The sequence below is a fragment of the Emys orbicularis genome, chromosome 24 (genome assembly GCF_028017835.1).
Source record: "Emys orbicularis isolate rEmyOrb1 chromosome 24, rEmyOrb1.hap1, whole genome shotgun sequence".
In the NCBI taxonomy this organism is placed as follows: Eukaryota; Metazoa; Chordata; order Testudines; family Emydidae; genus Emys; species Emys orbicularis.
Genome location: NC_088706.1, coordinates 13,689,784 through 13,708,421, shown reverse-complemented (window position 1 = coordinate 13,708,421; position 18,638 = coordinate 13,689,784). Strand labels below are relative to the sequence as shown.

Genomic DNA, 18,638 nt, shown 5'->3' with positions numbered 1-18,638 from the left:
GACTCGCAGCAGAAACTTAAGCACCAAGGGTGATCTCCTAGCCCCACTGAAGTCACTGATTTCAATGGGGCCAGGATTTCTGCTTAGGTCATTGTAGGATACGGGCCCACCGGCATCAGACCAGAGCGCAAACTTCCTTGGAGTTTCATTTCTGTTCTAAAAATCGCCCTCTTGCCCCGCTCGCCGAGACCTGTCGGGTTTCGGTTTGGAAATGGCACAAAGATAGAGAGATTCTGCTTTGGAAACGAATGTAAAAAACAAAAAGAAATCTGCTTTTAGTCCAGGTGTTTGGCATTCCTGCAGCGCTTCGTGGAGGGAAGTCAGCTGACCACACGCAGAATTTCTTCCCCCTCCAAAGGATTCCGCTTTCCGCACTACCCTCTCATCTTATCGTAGTCGCTCACCATGCGTTTGATGTGGAACAGCTTGTTCCGCAGAGCTTTGCTCTCCATTTTCTTTGTCTGATAATCAGGAGTCTGAAGCGAGAGCAAGAAACGAGGAGGCGTTAATAACGTCGCAGGGAACACGGGGGCCCATTCTCTCCGGCTCCCCAATGCAGCTGTGCTCTGGAAGCACTAAGCATTGTGGGAGCTGGTTCAGCATGTGTTATGTGTCGCCATCTAGTGGCTGGTCCGCATAAGAAGATAAGAGCCTCCCATTGCTACTAGCTAATGGAGTTATGTTTTTAGCTCAAGTGGCACAGGCTGACGCTTCTGGAGAGCAAATGTTAAGAATTCAGGGCCAGATTTTCAAGGGCTCGGTGCCCACAACTGAGGCCAGATTTAAGAAAATGCTCAGCACCCAATGGACTGCTTAAATGCGCGCTGGTCCCCTTTGAACATCTGGTACTTAATGTCTGATGTTCTGAGTCCAACCCCCACATGTTGACTGTGATCCCAGCTCAGACCCCCTCCATTTGCAAGTAAACAGAGAGATTTTTATGCCTGTGCTGCAAAAGCAACCTGGGATCCCAGAGGGGCGCCGGGTTTCTTCTTGCCTTGTGCACGCTCCCCGGTAATAAAGATTTTGCAACTGGCACTAAGCTGCCTTTTGGGATATATGAACCCCAATGGAACCCCCTCGCGCCACTGGGCTGACTCTGCGAGGCTCAAGGGAATAATCCAAAGCCAGGGAGCTCCGCAGGTCTGCCCGATCCCCACGGCAGGGAGCAGATCGGCTGAGTGAAGAAGGCCCCCTTGCTGTGCTGCGGGCTGTAGGAGGGCAAGGCTGGCACTGGACAGTGCCGTCCAGACAACTCTGAAAGCAGGGGGTGTTTTTCCTCCGTCTCAGCTCACTGAAGCATGTTGTATTTCAAGCTGCGCCGCAGAGCGTAATCCAACACCGAACCAGCCAGCTCAGGGGCACCGCAAAGGGAGGCAGGGCATTGCACTCCAGGTCATGCATCTGAATCTGACCCAGGTACGGAGGGATTGGCAGTATTTAACCAGCTGATGGCTCCTGGGCCATGCCAAGCATGTGCATTGTCTGGGTCCTAGATGACAGATCTCCCCATTACAGAGTGTAACCCACTGGTGGGTGAGTGTTACAAGCCCCTTTGGCGTGAGGACAGGAGTTGTTACAATGCCCGCCCACCCTCCTTCCTTCCTTCCTCCCAGGGATCTGTAGCAGCTCCTACTTTTAGCTCTGGAGGTCCCCAGTTCAATGTCAGCCCAGAGGGTGGCTGTCACAAAAGCACCCACTGCATGGGACTTTTCCTCCCAGCCCAGGTTAGGGAATGGGGGCCTGATTCGGGGGGGGGCTCCCACCACCTTCAGTGAGAACGGCGTGTGCACAGCAATGCTCAGGACCAGGCACACAGAACGGAGCGAACCTCCCACCCTAGCCGGGCCCTTCCAGCCACATGGCTGGCTACACACACACTAAAGCCACGCTGCTCCTGCCCTGGGAAGAAACACAGAACTCCAGCTCCGGGCTCTCAGTCCAGACCCCTTCATGGGAGCAACACATTCACTTAAAAGGGGGAAAAAGACAATCAGTCACCCCAAGGCCTGGTCTACATGCACAGAGCTGCCCCGCTCTAACTCAACACAAGATTTTAAACCGAAAACTGGTGCAACATTGTGTGTGGACACCCTGACATCGGTTTAAGCCTCATTCCGATGATTTCGCTCACCTAGGAAAATTGACAGGCATTTAGCTAAACTGACAGAACCAGATTCAAGCCGATATCCACGCCGGCACATAGGGGCTTTCAGTGGTTTAACCACATCTGGGTTTGAAACTGATTTAAGTTAAGCCGGTGCCGTTTGCATGTGTAGACAAGTTTTAAGGCTGCTGAAGTGGGAAATGGCTAAGGCCTTGTCTGAGGACACTCACTCTGGGATGCTATTTGAATCGCTAGGGGAAATTGGACAGACACACAAATCCCTAAGGGAGATCAGACAGACGGAATATGCACAGAGACAAGCTGGGTTTTGGCGACTCACCCGTTTTAAATCTTTCAGCCGGTTGTATTCCTCGGCGACTCCCTGAAAAAGAAAAACCGGGAGGAGAGGGCCATGTTATGTGCACAGCAGATAATTACTCCAGAGCCATCACTCGGCAGTGTACCTAACGAGAGAGCACAGGTGATGGCGCCAGGCGGGGGCTGACAAAGAAGCCCTTTCAGGCTACTGTATGGAAAGCCAGCCCCGCTGCAGAAAGCAAGTCTTCCCAAAGCAGCCCGTCACTGCATGCTGGTGGAATCAGCATGGGCTGGGCAGGGCCTGGAGCTCGGGAAGGCGAAGAAGAGAGGTCTTCCAGCTCGCACTGATTGGGCAAAATTCCCTGTTGGCTTCCACAGGGGCAGCGTGGGTCCCTGAACAAAACAGATGAGCATCAGCTATCAAATGAGACTTACATCCCCCTCGGTGCTGGTCCCTCTGCAGAGGGGTGAAGTAGCAGGAAGGATGCCCTGTAGATAAGGCACTGGGCTGGGAATCAGGAGACCTGAGTTCAGTTCCTGTCTCTGCTACTGAATCTCTCTGGTTTTCAGTTCCCTGGTTGCAAAATGGGGCGACAACGCCCCCTTTGTCTGTTTAGCCTGTGAGCTCTTTGGAGTAGGGCCAGTCTCTTGGTGTCTGTGCAGCGCCAGGCACAACTGGGCCCTGAGCTCTGCTGAGCCGAGCCCTAGAGGCGCTACCGTGATACAACGCCTCTAGCCTCCATGTCAGTCGGTGAAGCACAGCCCCGACCTGGCCCCACGCTGACCTGGTACTGCGGGCTGTCCTCCGACAAGCCGTCCAGCTGCTTGCTGAGCTGGTTCAGCTGGTCGTTGATGTCGTCCATCTCGGCGCACAGCTGCTTGTAGTGCTTGAGGTCGGCGTCGAACTCCTGCTTGTATTCCTGGCGAATGCCATCCGAGGTGATGGGGGGGTACACGCTGCCCGGCCGGAGGAGAGGGAGAGAGAGAGAGATTAGACTGGGGACTCGATGAGGGGTGCTCTGGGGCTGGTTTGCAGAGGGGTTGAGTCTTTCCGCCCCCAAATCATTGCAATCTCTTTCCACGCAGCATTGTTCTTGCACCAGCAACCCGGGAGCAGGCAGGTGGCTACTGGACTTACAGGAGGGCCGTGCCACCGGCCTATCTGAGGGGGGAGGAACATCACTGCATGAGGTCATCGCCGTGACAACAACATCACATAGGGATGCCAGCACGTCGCGTCAAAATGTCAGTGAAGCTGGCGTGACCAGATCCCCCTCCCGCCTCCCCGGAGTAGCCCTCCCCCACAGGCCAAACGGGGCAGCCTGGATCCCCATCCTGGTCCAGCTGCATGGCATAACATAAGACCATAAGAACGGCAAGACTGGGTCAGACCAAAGGTCCATCTAGCCCAGTATCTTGTCTTCCGACAGTGGCCAGTGCCAGGTGCCCCAGAGGGAATGAACAGGACAGGGAATCATCAAGTGATCCATCCCCTGTCGCCCCTTCCCAGGTTCTGGCAAATAGAGGCTAGGGACACCATCCCTGCCTGCCCAATAGCCATTGATGGACCTATCCTCCATGAATGTATCTAGTTCTTTTTTGAACTCTGTTATGGTCTTGGCCTTCACAACATCCTCTGTCAAGGAGTTCCACAGGTTGGCTGTGCCTTGTGTGACAAAATACTTCCTTTTGTTTGTTTTAAACCTGCTGCCTATGAATTTCATTTGGTGACCCCTAGTTCTTGTGTTATGAGGAGTCGGTAACACTTCCTTATTTACTTTCTCCACACCAGTCATGATTTTATAGACCTCTGTTATATCCCCCTTAATCGTCTCTTTTCCAAGCTGAAAAGTTCCAGTCTTATTAATCTCTCCTCATATGGAAGCCGTTCCATACCCCATATCATTTTTGTTGCCCTTTTCTGAACCTTTTTCAAGTCCAATATATCTCTTTTGAGATGGGGCGACCACATCTGCACGCAGTATTCAAGCTGTGGGCGTACCATGGATTTATCGAGAGGCAATATGATATTTTCGGTTTTATTATCTATCCCTTTCCTAATGATTCCCAACACTCCGTTCGCTTTTTTGGCTGCCGCTGCACATTGAGCGGATGTTTTCAGAGAACTCTCTACAATGACGCCAAGATCTCTCTCTTGAGTGGCAACAGCTAATTTAGACCCCATCATTGTCTATGTATAGTTGGGATTGTGTTTTCCGGTGTGCAGTACTTTGCCTGGGGCATGCTCGGCTCCCCTCTGGGCCAGCCTGTGATGTTAACAGCAGCTATCTCTGGTGCTAGACACCCTGCCGGGGGATGGCCCCAGTAGCCCTGGCCCTGCAGAGGCAGCCAGGGGTCACTGATGGATGCGCCAGGGAGAGCGAGCCCCTCACCTGCCCCACTCGTTCTTGTCCCGCTCGTCGCTGGACTCCATGGCTGTGGTGTAGTCCGTCTCATACTGGGACTCGTCCAGCTCGGGGTTGCGCCTCCTTCTCCTCCCACGCCGGGCGGCGGGCCTGCTGGAGCTCTCCCTCCCCCTCTCCTCCAGCGTGCTGGTGCTGAAGGTCCTGGCGGGCGGCTCGCTGACCACACGGGCAGGAGAGCTGGGGGGGGGGGGGAATATGTGGACACGGGGCTCAGCCTAGAGCCAGGATTCTCAGCCTGAGACCTCCCCCAACTGCTCATCCATCCAGGCGGGACCCAGAGGAACCCCCGGGCTAGAGCGCCCCAGCTCCTGAGGTGACCGGGGGCTGGCAGTGTGGCAAGGCGGCAGGTCTGAGTGAAACAGGGAATGCAGCCCTCTGGGGCTGCCTCCCCGCATGGGCATGGACACAGCGGCAGTGTAGTAGCGTGAGTTCAGGGCCCCACCGGGCCGGCTGCTGCCCAGACACGCAGTGAGAGACAGTCCCTGCCCCGGAGCTCACAGCCTGATGTGCAAGACAGACACAGGAAGGACCGTTCTCCTCCGGTTTGCAGATGTCTGGGAAATGAGGCCCAAGGTCCCACAGAGCTGTGCACTGAACCCAACGAGTCCCAGCCCTGGGCTCTAACCACCAGACCCACCTGGCACGTGACTTCATCAAACCAGCTGCTCCCGAGCACCGTGAGCCCAGCTGAGCTGGGGGAGGAGTCCGCCGGAGGCCTGGGTGGGAGATCTGGATACAAAGGGACCCTGGGTTCCCAGCCCTTGGGACGGACTCACCTGCTGGGGTTGTAGGCCTCGGAGGCATAGTAGCCGTTCTCCTTGCGCGGGTAGCCGTAGGCGCTAGCCGGGGCATTGACGGGGCTGATTGGCTTCTCGGAGTAGGCCAGCGTGGCCGTCTCATCCTGCATGCTGGCGCCCTCGGCAACGTTCTTCACCTGAAAAGCAGCCAGAGGCGTTCGGCTCCCTCTGCGCCCACGTGCGGCCCGGGGTGTGCGGGGGGCTGGGCGCGATGCTGGGATCACGCTCTGCCCTTAGCTCCACCTTAGCGAGAGCCAGGGCCAGTCGAAACCTTGGTCTCAACTTCAGGCTTGGTGACGGCCTCGGGGGAGTCCGCAGGGTGCACACAGCGGGTCCCAAACGGCAGCCCACAGGCAGAGCTCGGGGCTGTGGGGGGGGAGCTCAGGGCTGGGATAACGGGGTTGTGGGTCGGGATTCAGGGACACTGGCAGAGCTCGGGGAGGGGTGGAGAGCTCAGGGCTGGGATAACAGGGGCTGGGGGTCGGGATTCAGGGACACTGGCAGAGTTCGGGGAGGAGGGGGAGCTCAGGGCTGGGATAACAGGGGCTGCGGGTCGGGATTCAGGGACACTGGCAGAGCTCGGGGAGGAGGGGGGAGCTCAGGGCTGGGATAACAGGGGCTGGGGGTCGGGATTCAGGGACACTGGCAGAGCTCGGGGAGGAGGGGGGAGCTCAGGGCTGGGATAACAGGGGCTGGGGGGTCGGGATTCAGGGACACTGGCAGAGCTCGGGGAGGAGGGGGGAGCTCAGGGCTGGGATAACAGGGGCTGGGGGTCGGGATTCAGGGACACTGGCAGAGCTCGGGGAGGAGGGGGGAGCTCAGGGCTGGGATAACAGGGGCTGGGGGGTCGGGATTCAGGGACACTGGCAGAGTTCGGGGAGGAGGGGGAGCTCAGGGCTGGGATAACAGGGGCTGGGGGTCGGGATTCAGGGACACTGGCAGAGCTCGGGGAGGAGGGGGAGCTCAGGGCTGGGATAACAGGGGCTGGGGGTCGGGATTCAGGGACACTGGCAGAGCTCAGGGCGGAGGGGGGAGCTCAGGGCTGGGATAACAGGGGCTGTGGGTCGGGATTCAGGGACACTGGCAGAGCTCGGGGAGGAGGGGGGAGCTCAGGGCTGGGATAACAGGGGCTGGGGGTCGGGATTCAGGGACACTGGCAGAGCTCGGGGAGGAGGGGGAGCTCAGGGCTGGGATAACAGGGGCTGGGGGTCGGGATTCAGGGACACTGGCAGAGCTCAGGGCGGAGGGGGGAGCTCAGGGCTGGGATAACAGGGGCTGTGGGTCGGGATTCAGGGACACTGGCAGAGCTCGGGGAGGAGGGGGAGCTCAGGGCTGGGATAACAGGGGCTGGGGGTCGGGATTCAGGGACACTGGCAGAGTTCGGGGAGGAGGGGGAGCTCAGGGCTGGGATAACAGGGGCTGGGGGTCGGGATTCAGGGACACTGGCAGAGCTCGGGGAGGAGGGGGAGCTCAGGGCTGGGATAACAGGGGCTGGGGGTCGGGATTCAGGGACACTGGCAGAGCTCGGGGAGGAGGGGGGAGCTCAGGGCTGGGATAACAGGGGCTGGGGGTCCACACTATGCGAGGAGCTCTGAAAGAGCCATGAGGGGGACACCGTCACACACCAAACCAAGGGCGGCTAATGCAGCCCAACCCCCGTCTGGTCTGCAGGGCCCCACGGAACTGGGATCGGGATTGGGAGCACAAGGAACCACCGCCCAGGTCCCGGCTCTCTGCCTCCCGTGTGTGCAGCCCCAACCCCCTTATCACAGTGCGACTGGCCGATAAGCTAAATCAGCCCTTGGCAAACACCTCCCCTGCCATTTAACCAGCCTCCGCCCCACAGGCTGGGTGAGAGGCAGCTGGCACCACCAGGCCCCACGATCCCCCAACCTGCCAGCCCAGCAGCAGAGGCCAGGGGGATGGGTGGGGGTGGGTGTCTAAGTCCCAGGCACAGAGGAATGGGGTTAAATTGTGTGGCCTACCCCCCATTCCATGGCCTAGCTGACCTGGCATGCTATGCCCCCACCCGCAGGAGCCAGCCCCCACAACCTGCAGTGGAGAATAAAGCAGTGGGGCTGCTGGGTGCCCCCCCCCCGGCTGTTAGAGGTCTGAGAGCTGCGGGAGTGGAGCGAAGGAGGTACGAGGCTCCCCGGGAAGGGCAGTGGCAGCGCTCAGTGCCAGGGAACAGGTGGCTTGGGTGGGAATTTCCCCTCCCGAACTCCCCTGTGCCAGCGGGCCACGGGGCCAGTTCCCTTTCGCAGGGGTGTTTGCTCACAGGGACTCAGCCACCTGCGGAGCAGCTAACCCTTCCCTCCCCAGACATCCCTGGGCCTGACAAAGGGAGGATGTGCCGGTCTGGGCAGCGCCGCCCTGACCTGGGTCCCTACAGAGCCGGTGCAGGAGACGCTTCCACCAGAACTCAGGAAATGCCTCCCAGGAGTGACCTGCACAGTAAATAAACTGAGCTGGGAGGAACGTGGAAACGCCCGGGGTGGGAAACTGGTCACGTCCAGGGCGCTTTGCTTCTTTCAGGCTTTGCTCTTGTGCTAATGGCGGGCTACAGGGCCAGATTCTGCCCATCTGTCTTTCGTACATCTAGGACCCCCAGCGCTGTAGGATGTGAGCATCTCCCAATCGCTAACTATTGATTTATCCTCACCCCCACCCTCCGTGAGTAATGGAAATGCAGTTACGCCCATTGTACAGATACCACCTACCGCTTACATAGCACTTTTCATCGGCTGATCTCCAAGGCTTTACAGAGGCGGGCAGGACCACTATTCCCATTATGCAGATGGTGAAACTGAGGCACAGAGATGGGAAGTGACACACTACAGGTTACCCAGCAACCCGGTGGCAAGGCCAAGAAGAGAACCCAGCACTGCTGGGTCCCAGTCTGGCACTGCACCCACTAGGCAATGCTGTCTCCTCTCTAGATAGGAGCCTGCGGCCCAGATAGATTACGTGACTCACCCAAGGTCATACGGGAAGTCTGTGGCGGAGCAGAGAATTGAATCCTCACCTACAGGCCCATGCCAGTGCCCTAACCACTAGCCTTCCACTGTATTCACACAACCTTCCTCATGCTGGACACAATGTCTCACACAGTCAGCGGGTTCATTGGCCTCAATTGTGCAGTAGGACACTACTTAGCGGGAAGTTACAAAAACAAAGTATCAAAATCTGGCTCTAAACAGGGGAGCCATAGCTTTAGAAGTTGTGACCTCGCTATAGCCTCCCAGCCCAGCCCCCCACGTACATCCTCCTCCACCTCCACCAGGCATCTGCTAACGAGGGCATCCCAACAGAACAGATGTTTAAATAATCATTAAATAGCTAATGTATGAATGGGAATAACATTTACCAGGGGAGCAGGAGGAGATGGTAAAATAACATTAGAATGAGTTCATCAGGGTCTCGAAAGAAAGAAAGAAAGAAAGAAAGAAAGAAAGAAAGAAAGAAAGAAAGAAAGAAAGAAAGAAAGCCCCACTTGTATCGTGTGGAGAAGATGATGAGAGATTGTTACAGTGTTGCCAACTTTCTCAACACCTCAGGTTTCTCCAAAAGCTCCAGCTCCTGGAATCAGGGGATTAGGAGAGAATCTCTCTTTTTTTTAAGTCATTTTCTAAACTTCATGCTTTTGGAGGAAAGGTTGAGCCCACACCCCGCATGCCCCCCAGCGGCTCACTAACTAGAAGGCAAACCAAAAGCAGCCAAAATTATTATTTTAAAAAAATCTCATAGTTTTTAAGCCAATCGTGTGATTTTTCTGGGAGGCCAGATTGAGCTTGAAGCTGGTGATCAGAGAGATCGATAGATATGAGAGAGACAAGAGGGGTAAGGCGATATCTTTTATGGGACCAACTCCTGCTGGTGGAAGAGACAAGCTTTCGAGAGCTCTTCTTCAGGGCAGGAAAAGGTACCCGGAGTGTCACTGCAAACTACAAGGTGGGACAGATTGCTAAACCCAAGGGATTGACACACGTAGCTAGACCAATCAAATGCAACAGGTTTCACAAACGGTATGCCTGATTCTCCCCAGTCCTTGGCTAGTTGCCCCTCTGCTCCAGTCAGAGCTTTTCCAAATGCCTCAGGTTTGCCCCTGCTTGCAATTAATTCTCTGGATAGCTGATGCACTCGTTAACCCCTTCCTTCCTCTCCTCGCCTCCACCCAGCCACCCGTGGGAGCTGTCTTTGCTCCACGCTGCCATGCAGGCCGCTCCCTCCCCTGCCCACCGGAGCATGAACGCCTGCCTCTGCGCTACGTAACCTTGTAGCTGCAGGGCCCCGGCCCCCTAACGTTCCCTGCAGCTTTCCTTCGGGCATCCTCGTCCCCGACCTCAGGCCATAGCACTGGGCCTCCAGGCCGAGAGGTGCTGGGTTGGTGACGCAGGAGAGGTGCGGGCAACGAGGGAATGTGGCCACATCTGCTCCTGGAGGTTAAGGAAATGGGGAGGGGTGGGGGGTGAATTTGTTTAGACTGAATCCTAGAAGGCCAGATGTTTTCCCCCTTCACCCTCCCTTCCTTCCTGGCCCTTTGCGGCTTGTTAGCTGGAGCCTCTTGCCGGGGGCAGAAATTGGCACTTGTCTGGGATCTGATGGATCTTTGGAGGAAAGAGCTTTGTTCCCTGGCTAAGGCAGTTCCTCTCCCACAGTCCTTCCCACACGAGCAAAGATGCAGAGAAACCTGGGAGCTGATCCTGGGGGGGGGGGGGGGAATCTCAGGGGGGCCTGGGAGCTGATCCTGGGGTGGGAGGAACCCCAAGGGGATCTGGGAGCTGAGCCTGGGGGGGGAACCCCAAGGGGACCTGGGAGCTGATCCTGGGGGGAATCTCAGAAGGGCCTGAGAGCTGATCCTGGGGTGGGGGGAACCACAAGGGGACCCGGGAGCTGATCCTGGGGTGGAGGGAACCCCAAGGGAGCTGATCCTGGGGGGAATCTCAGAGGGGCCTGGGAGCTGAGCCTGGGGGGGGGGGGGAAATCGCAGCTCCCACCTGCAGAGCCCAGTCTGGGAAGAACTTGTCTTGTTCACTTCCACACATGATTGGGCCCTTGACCCCTGTCCGGACTCAACGCTGCCAGCCCTGCTTGCACCCTTAGACACGCCCTGCCAGAGCTGTGACTACAGCCCAGGAGTCCTGGCTCCCCACCCCCATCCAGCTCTAACCCTTAGGCCGCGCTGCCTGTCGTGCTCTCTCCTTGCCCTTGTGAGAAGCGCTGATTTGGCTGCTCACTCTCCTTTCGAAGGTCGCCCGTTTATTGCAGCCCAGCCTTTAAACACGGTGCACGTCCCTGAGGACACGCCTGGGCAGCGCTCAGATCCTAGTGACGAGGGCAGGACAAGTCCCCAAACAGAACAAAGGAGGCGCCTGCTACGGACGAGTCTTTTCCTCCAGCGACTGTGTTAATTTCCCCACGACTGGGTTTGTTGGTGCTGTTCAGTTCCCTGATGCGGAGACGGCTGCTTTTCTGCGTCACGCCGTACAGCGGAGGGGATGCCAACTGCCATATGCCCTGGCCTAGCAGCGCCCTGGAGGGCTTGTCACTCTGCATTAGGCTTTTCGGCATCAGACGCTCACGCTGAGAGGCAGGGGAGAGGGGTGATTGCGCTGGTGGCCCTCGGGTGGTTTCACCCTGGGCAGAAGCCCAGCACAACACCACGGTACCACTACACCCATAGCTGGGAATCCCAGAATCCTTTGCTTCCTTGGCACGGGTGTAAGTGGGAATGCAAGTGGTGCCAAGACTGCCCGCCAGCCCCTTGCCCGGAGAGGTGAATTTCCCAGGCTTAAGCGGGGCCCAGCACTTACGCTGGTGTGAAATTTCACCCGAACAAGCAACCCCGCTCCCGCACCCCATCCCCAAGTGCCTGTGACCCCACTCGCCTGACCCCACTGCCAACCAGATGTGACCTGGCGCCAAGCAATGGACCAGAACACGTTTGAGATGTGCCAGGCGAAACCCTGCGTGGCAAGCGCTGCTCAGTTAATCATTGATGAGGGTGAAACTAAATCATATCATAAGCAAACATTTTTCGAGCACTCAGTGGACAAAGGGGAAGAGAACAGAAACCCTTCGTGTTGCTGGCTCCAGGCTCACGGACTATCTGATCCGATCCCGTTTTATTTATCTTTGGATACATTCGAGATAGCTTGGACCAGCCCTGCTCTCAACACCCTGTTACTCATATCTGAGCAACAAGGAGACCCAAAAGCAAATGGAAAAAACACGGCATTTAAAACAGATGCAAGGAAATACGTCCCTCCTCCACTAATATATAAAATTAACCCGTGGAACTCATTGCTACATGATATTATTATTTATTTAAATCGTGGCAGTAGGTTGGAGCCCCAGCCATGGACCAGGATCCCATTGTGCCAGGCGCTGTGCAAACACTGAACAAAAACAACAATACCTAGCTCTTATATAGCACATTTCATAACATGCAGCAGGGCGCTCACACCACTCTGCCACATTCCCTGCGAGGCCACTGCACTTGCCCATGTCCATCTTTTGCTCCAGAACCTAACCTGACCCTGACTTTTATGGTTGCCTAGATCGCCTTAAAAAGTGAAGCAGACGAATCCAGCCACATCTGCCCACAGCCTGAAAGAGCAGATCGGAGAGATTTCTGAGCTTGCCCCATTGACCACAATGGGGTGTTAACTCTGAAGCCTACAGATGGCGATGCCTACATGTCAACATTGTTAACCATTTATAGATTCATAGGTCCTAAGGCCAGAAGGGAATAATTGCGATCATCTAGTCTGACCTCCTGTATAACACATGCCAGAGAGCTTCCCAAAGTAACTCCTACAGCACGTCTCTTAGAACAAATCTAAATCTTGATTTTAAAATGGTCAGTGATGGAGAATCCTCCACGACCCTTAGTAAATTGTTCCAACAGTTAATTACCCTCACGGTTAAAATATTACACCTTATTTCCAGTCTGAATTTGTCTAGCTTCAATGTCCAGCCATTGGATCATGTTAGCCCTGTCTCTGCTAGATTGAAGAGCCACTTATTAAAGATTTGTTCCCCATGTAGATTCAAGTCACTCCTGACCCTTCTCTTTCTTGAGCTAAATAAATGGAGCTCTTTGAGTCTCTCGCTCTAAGGCAGGTTTTCTAAGCCTTTAATCATTCTCCTGGCTCTTCTCTGACCCCTCTCCAATTTACCAACATCAACATTTCTCTGCTGCTAAAAGGAAGATGAGGACGGATCATGCTGCGAAGATCTGCACAACCTACGGTGAGTGACAGCTCTCAATTTTGGTGCCATGAGTGGACGGGGCTTAGGAGAATCCCTCCCCTTGTTTGTTTCCCAATCTGGCTCCTGAGGGTACCTCTGGCACCTAGACACCACGGTGATGGGCTGGTTAGTAATGCCCTGATTTAGCCCGAGCAGGTTGGAGCCTCAAAGTCCCTATCACTCATCTGCTCCACCCGCAGCCTGCGCCATCCTAGACTCACCCACTCCTCCACGTTGGGGCCCTCCTGGAAGGCGAGTGGCTTGTCCCAGTAGATATTGGGCTTCCCAAACTTCCAGATCTTGTGGCGCGTCTTGTGAGCAAAGAAGCAAATCACGCAGAGAAGAATGACAATGAAGAACCCACAGACAATGGCGATGGCCTAGAAGAGAGGGGGAAAAAAACACGTTGGCCATAAGGGAAATCAGCTTGGTTCAAACCCAGCACCCTTTGCACTGCAGCACTGACCTCTACCGCTCAAGCTAAAGGAAGAACTCCATCAGCTGGTAGCAGCAGTAGGTTGTCATCTTCTATGTGGATTAGCCACTAGCAGGAGATGAGACACCCCCCGCCCGCCAGCACAGTTGGAGAAGTCATTCCAGTCCATGTGAAGGTGCCAAAGGGGGCAGGAAATGAAATGAAATGAAAGGGAAAATAATTGTTACATCAAACAAAAGAGTCCCCCCAAGGAGGAGAGAGTGAGACAGATGAGGAATTTCCTGGAATTGGGATGTAGGGGGAGGAAGAGACGAAAAGGCAGCTTCTCGGGTTTGCGAGGGCTTTTGGAACTGGCTCCTTCACCAGAGCTGCCAAGCGACAGAGGACAAACCCGGCAGCATTCAAAGGGGGAACGGTAGGATATTGGCTGTGCTGGCAACAAATAGACCCAGCTTCCCCAGCTCTCCCTGGCACAAAGCAGAATCACATGGGAGGCTGCCGCTGCTCTGCGCATTGCTATTATCTCACCCTGTGTGGAAGTTAGCAAAACAATCGAGCCTGCAAAGCTTGCTGGGGTTTGATTCTCCGGGAGTGGGCTCAGCTCACGAACCAAAAATACACAAGGCGATGCCAAAGCACTTTGCAAGCTACAGGGATCCAATGCCCTCATATTTTACAGACTGGGGGATTGAGGCACACGGCGAGAGAGAAAGCAACTTTCTCAAGGCCCCACAGAGCCAGGAAAAGTGCCCAGGAGTTCGGACTCCCCGCTGCATGCTGAAACAATCAACAAGCTTCTAAGGACACATGGCTGAGAGCAGCAGAAATGGGCTGCTTATTCTCTGTATGATTTTTGCTCAAGAAGAAGGGGTTCAAATCCTCGCCGTTTGGTGTGCGTGAGAGAGGGAGATTCCCCAGAATTTCCCACAGGGCCCTGGGAAGAATGTTGAAGTAGATAGAAATTAGACATGGGGGGAATGACAGATTAGGTCACATCTGGTCCATGCATCAGGCAGGCGCAGCACAGCTCCTTGCTTGTTTTTGGTAGGCAATCTATAGCAAAGTACATAGCTCTACATGACTCTGGATTTCACGTGGCTGGAACGCAGCAGGCTGGGCTAATCTTCTCCTGAGACGGGGTGGTATCGGCAGCCCCACCCAGCTCGCTGCTTCAATCGCTGCAATTGTTTCTGTCCAGACCGAAACTGGCTTCACCGAGACCTTGTTTGTTAATATTCTGCTGCCTTCTATCCGACAGACAGCCTAGAGCTCTGACTCCGGAGCCGGGGCCAGCAAGCAGAGCCTTGTTAGCTGCACAGTATCGGTAAGAGAGCAGGAGTCCTTGTGGCACCTTAGAGACTAACAAATTTATTCGAGCATAAGCTTTCGTGGGCTACAGCCCACTTCATCGGATGCATAGAAGGGAACATATAGTAAGAAGATCTATATACATACAGAGACTATGAAAAGGTGGAAGTTGCCCTACCAACTCTAAGAGGCTAATTAATTAAGATGAGCTATTATCAGCAGGAGAAAAAAAACGTTTGTAGTGATAATCAAGATGGCCCATTCCAGACAGTTGACAAGAAGGATACTTAACATGGGGAAATAGATTCAATTTGTGTAATGACCCAGCCACTCCCAGTCTCTATTCAAGCCCAAGTTAATGGTATCTAGTTTGCAAATTAATTCTAGTTCAGCAAGGAAACTGACCAAGCCCAGCAGAGTAACTGAGCAGCAAATGAAGGCGATTTTTATAAAGCTGTTTTGCTCCGGGTTACATCCTGGGGGCTAGACTTGGACAAAGCACATGGCTGGTGGGCTTGTGGTTAAAGCACTGGGCTGGGACTCAGGAGACCGGAGTTTATTTCTGAGCTGGAAGAGGCGCTTCTGAGCTTAGAAGAAGGAAGGCCCAGTGATTAGGGCACTAGCCTACAGGAGTGACGCCAGGGTTTTTGCCACCCTAGGCAGCAGCGCTCCTCCTCCGAGCATTCGGCGGCGGGGGTCCTTCCGCTCCGCGTCTTCAGGGCACTTCGGCGGCGGGTCCCGGAGCGAGTGAAGGACCCGCCGCCAAATTTCTGTCAAAGACCCGGAGCGGAAGGACCCCCCGCCGCCAAATTTCCGCCGAGGATGGAAAAATGCCGCCCCCCAAATCCTGCTGCCCTAGGCGACCGCCTAGGGTCGCCTAGTGGAAGCGCCGGCCCTGCTAGCCTAGGACTTGGAAGACTTGGATTCAGCTCCCAGCTCTGCCAAAGGGTCCCTGTGTGACCCTTGGTGAAGTCGTTCAGCTGCTCTGTGCCTCAGTTTCCCCTCCGTTCAATGGCAATGATAGCCAGGCCTTGCCTCCCAGGAGTGTGTGAGGATAAATCCATTAAATACTGGGAGGTGCTCAGAGACGACAGTAATGCGGGCTATACACGTATTTATGACACATAGCTGGGCTACAGCCTCCCTCTGTTTGTCTGGCTGGGCCTCAGTTTCCCCCTTTGTAAAATGGGGTGAATGAGACTTCCTTGGTTTATTCAGACTGTGAGCTTTGGGGCAGGGCCTGTCTCTCACTGTGCGTCTGTGCAGCGCCTGGCACAAAGGGTCCCTGACCTCAGCTGGGATGACTAGGTGCTAGTGGGCTGCCTACAACTCACCCCAACACTGGTCTAAGGGCAGCCTGCAGTGGACTCATCTGTCCTGGCAAACGAAGGCTGCTAGATGCTGCTATCGGCAAGCCCCGCGTAGCTCGGCAGAAACCTCGCTGCAGCCAATGGGGATACAGCCGGCACAAAGACATTACAGCCAATCTTCTCCATCGGCTTTCTCCCAGGACTTAGAGACCGTGACCACCCAACCCACTGGGGAACTGACTAAGGCCAAACCCAACGTTCAGCGACTGTCGGTGGCGCTCGGTTCGCAGCTCTAGAGTTTTAGCCTGCACGAATCGTTGCACCAGGACGGCTCAAGGAGGGGAGAGGGGTGCAGAGCTCTGAGCTGCTCAGAACAGAGAGTTTGGAGAATCCCAGAAAATGGGGAGAGATGGAAAAGAGCCAGGAGATTGTCTAGTCCAGGGTTTACCAAACTTTCCCATAGTGGAGACCACAGCTTAAAAGAGGGATTGTCTTGTGGGCCACCTTGGCCTCCCCTCCCCCACCTCCCTTCCCTTTCATGATCCTATAACACCCCTGTCAACTAAAGCGATTGGCTGAATGGAAAAAATAACCACATGTTCTTCCTTCAGCTCCCTCTCCCACCAGCTCTGACTCTCCTTCAGCTGCAAAACCCAGGATGAACGAGTCAGCACCATGCAAGCAGCCAGCTCCCCCCTGGGCCAGAGGCCGGTTTACAAACCTCTGGGCTAGCCCATCCACCCGCCAAAGCAGGATTTTTCTAATACTGTGTCCAACCTGGGTTTAGAAGGCCCAACTAGTTGGGTCTCCACCGTTCCCCTGTGAGATTGCTCCACAGCTTCGCCCACCAGGAAGCACCTCCTGGTATTGAGCCTTGAATTTTCCTGTCCTCAGCTCTGTCCTCCTAGCCCTGGTTACACCCTGTGTAGATCCAAGGGCAGCTGACGCTAGTCACCAGGAATTGCCCTTCGCTGAGGCAAGCTGGAGACGTGCGCCAATGGCTAGTGGAAAAGGAAAAGCAGCAGTTACAGCTGATGGCTATGGAGGTACTGGGGAGAAAACGAGTGTTAATGGGGAAAAATAGACAGACTGGCTGGGAAATGCCAACATTTCCGAGCAAAATTTCAAATTTTAATAAAAAAACAAAAGGGGGGGTTTCCATTAATATTCTGACCAAAATTTCATCCTGTTTGTCTGTGAAATCGAGCGAGCGAGACGGTAGGAAATTTTCAACAATCTTTGTTGATCATTTCACGTTTTAAACAAACGAGGACTAGATTGGCATTAACATTTCCCCCAAAACAGTCATCCCATTTTCTGAGCAGCTTCAAGAGAAAGTCAACGAAAGACGAAGACAAAATGGAAGGAGAGAGAAAAGAAGGAGAGAAAGCTGAAGGAAGAAAAAAGGAGAAAGAGAGAAAAGAAGGAAAGCTGAAGGAAGAAAGAAGGAGAAAGAGAAAAGAAGGAGAGAAAGCTGAAGGAAGGAGGAGAAAGAGAGAAAAGAAGGAATGCTGAAGGGAAAAGGCAAGCAGTGCCCATCTTACCTCCTGGGGGTCCACGGTGCAGTAATGGTAGAGGTACTGGTTCATGTAGGCTCCACCGGAGGAGTACATCTGGTTGCACATGGTCAGCATGGGGCTGTAGTAGTAGCTGCCGGTCATTTGTGCCCGGGGGTTGACGCCCATGATGTAGACGATGGAGGCGATGAGCATGACGAAGGCCAGGATGGCGCACACCACGATGACCGCCAGGTAAAACCTGCGGGAGCGGGCGCTGCTGGACTTGGTGACGCTGGCCACGAAGAACCCCAGCAGCGCGATGAAGCACAAGACCGACATGGCGATCATGAAGCCGCTGGCTGCCCGCGGGTTGGTCATCCCGCCATAGTAGCCTCCATAGCCGCCGTATCCACCATAGCCCCCGTAGCCCCCGTAGCCCATCCCTCCACTATAATAGCCAGACCCGTAGTAGCTCCCTAGCCCGCTCCCGTACATCCCCCCGTAGCCGTAGCTATATTCCCAGGCCAGCGTGGAGGCTACGCAGGCGAAGATGGTGACGCAGAGCAGGACGACCAGGGCCTCCAGGATCCTCACCACGCCGGGCGGAGAGTTCCACTTGTAAAAATACTGCGGCACGTCCTCAACGTAGAAGGAGCCTTGGGGGGGCGAGTGGATGTCGTAGCCGTAGCCGTCGCCGGGGGGGCCGTAGCCGGTGGGCGGGCTGGTGTAGGGCTTCTGGCTGTACATGGCGGAGGAAGGATCCAACGCAGGGCAGGCGCCAGGAGACCACAGCCTTAGAAACACCTAGGTAGAGCGGGAGATAAACAAGCTGATCAAGCAGGGTGGCCTGGAGGTGGGGCAAGCACAGGGGCAGAGGGTTCGAATCCTGGCTCTGCCGCTGAGGCCTTGCGCTAGTCACTTACAAACTCCCCGAGCAAAGGGCGTGAGGGCCACGCGTTTCCCTCTGCTGCTGTCCGGCCTTGGGAGACGGCTGCCACGGAACCGGCCACCTGGGCAGCCGATGCAGGGAGCTGTGAATATTCAGAGAACTTGCCCCAGTTCTGACTGGACTTTTCACTGCCCTGCGCCGTTTGCTCCAGCTCTGAGCTTCACTCCCCACCTGCCCTGCCCCCTTTGCTTTCCAATTAGCTGATCTCCTCCACACTACCCCACTGCCACCCCC

The 18,638-nt window shown here is 55.3% G+C and overlaps 1 protein-coding gene across 1 annotated transcript; it reads right to left on the bottom strand.

Annotated features, from left to right (window-relative positions):
- Positions 1 to 374: 374 nt before the first annotated feature.
- On the bottom strand, positions 375 to 18,202 carry LOC135894209 (occludin-like). Its single transcript, XM_065422267.1, has 7 exons — positions 17,501 to 18,202; positions 13,124 to 13,282; positions 5,628 to 5,785; positions 4,819 to 5,028; positions 3,211 to 3,382; positions 2,448 to 2,489; positions 375 to 476 (listed from the first exon to the last, which is right to left on the bottom strand). The coding sequence occupies exons 1-7, from the start codon at positions 18,200 to 18,202 to the stop codon at positions 375 to 377; spliced, it is 1,545 nt and encodes a 514-aa protein (XP_065278339.1).
- Between the last annotated feature and the right edge of the window lie 436 nt (positions 18,203 to 18,638).

Bases quoted from the DNA above. Each gene is read 5' to 3' on its own strand.
- LOC135894209 (XM_065422267.1), bottom strand. From the start codon at position 18,202: ATGTACAGCCAGAAGCCCTACACCAGCCCGCCCACCGGCTACGGCCCC. The intron at 5,029-5,627 runs GTGAGTCCGTCC...CCCCCCCCCCAG, and splicing joins GAGGCCTACAACCCCAGCAG to CTCTCCTGCCCGTGTGGTCA. The intron at 477-2,447 runs GTGAGTCGCCAA...CTCTCGCTTCAG, and splicing joins GGCTGAAAGATTTAAAACGG to ACTCCTGATTATCAGACAAA.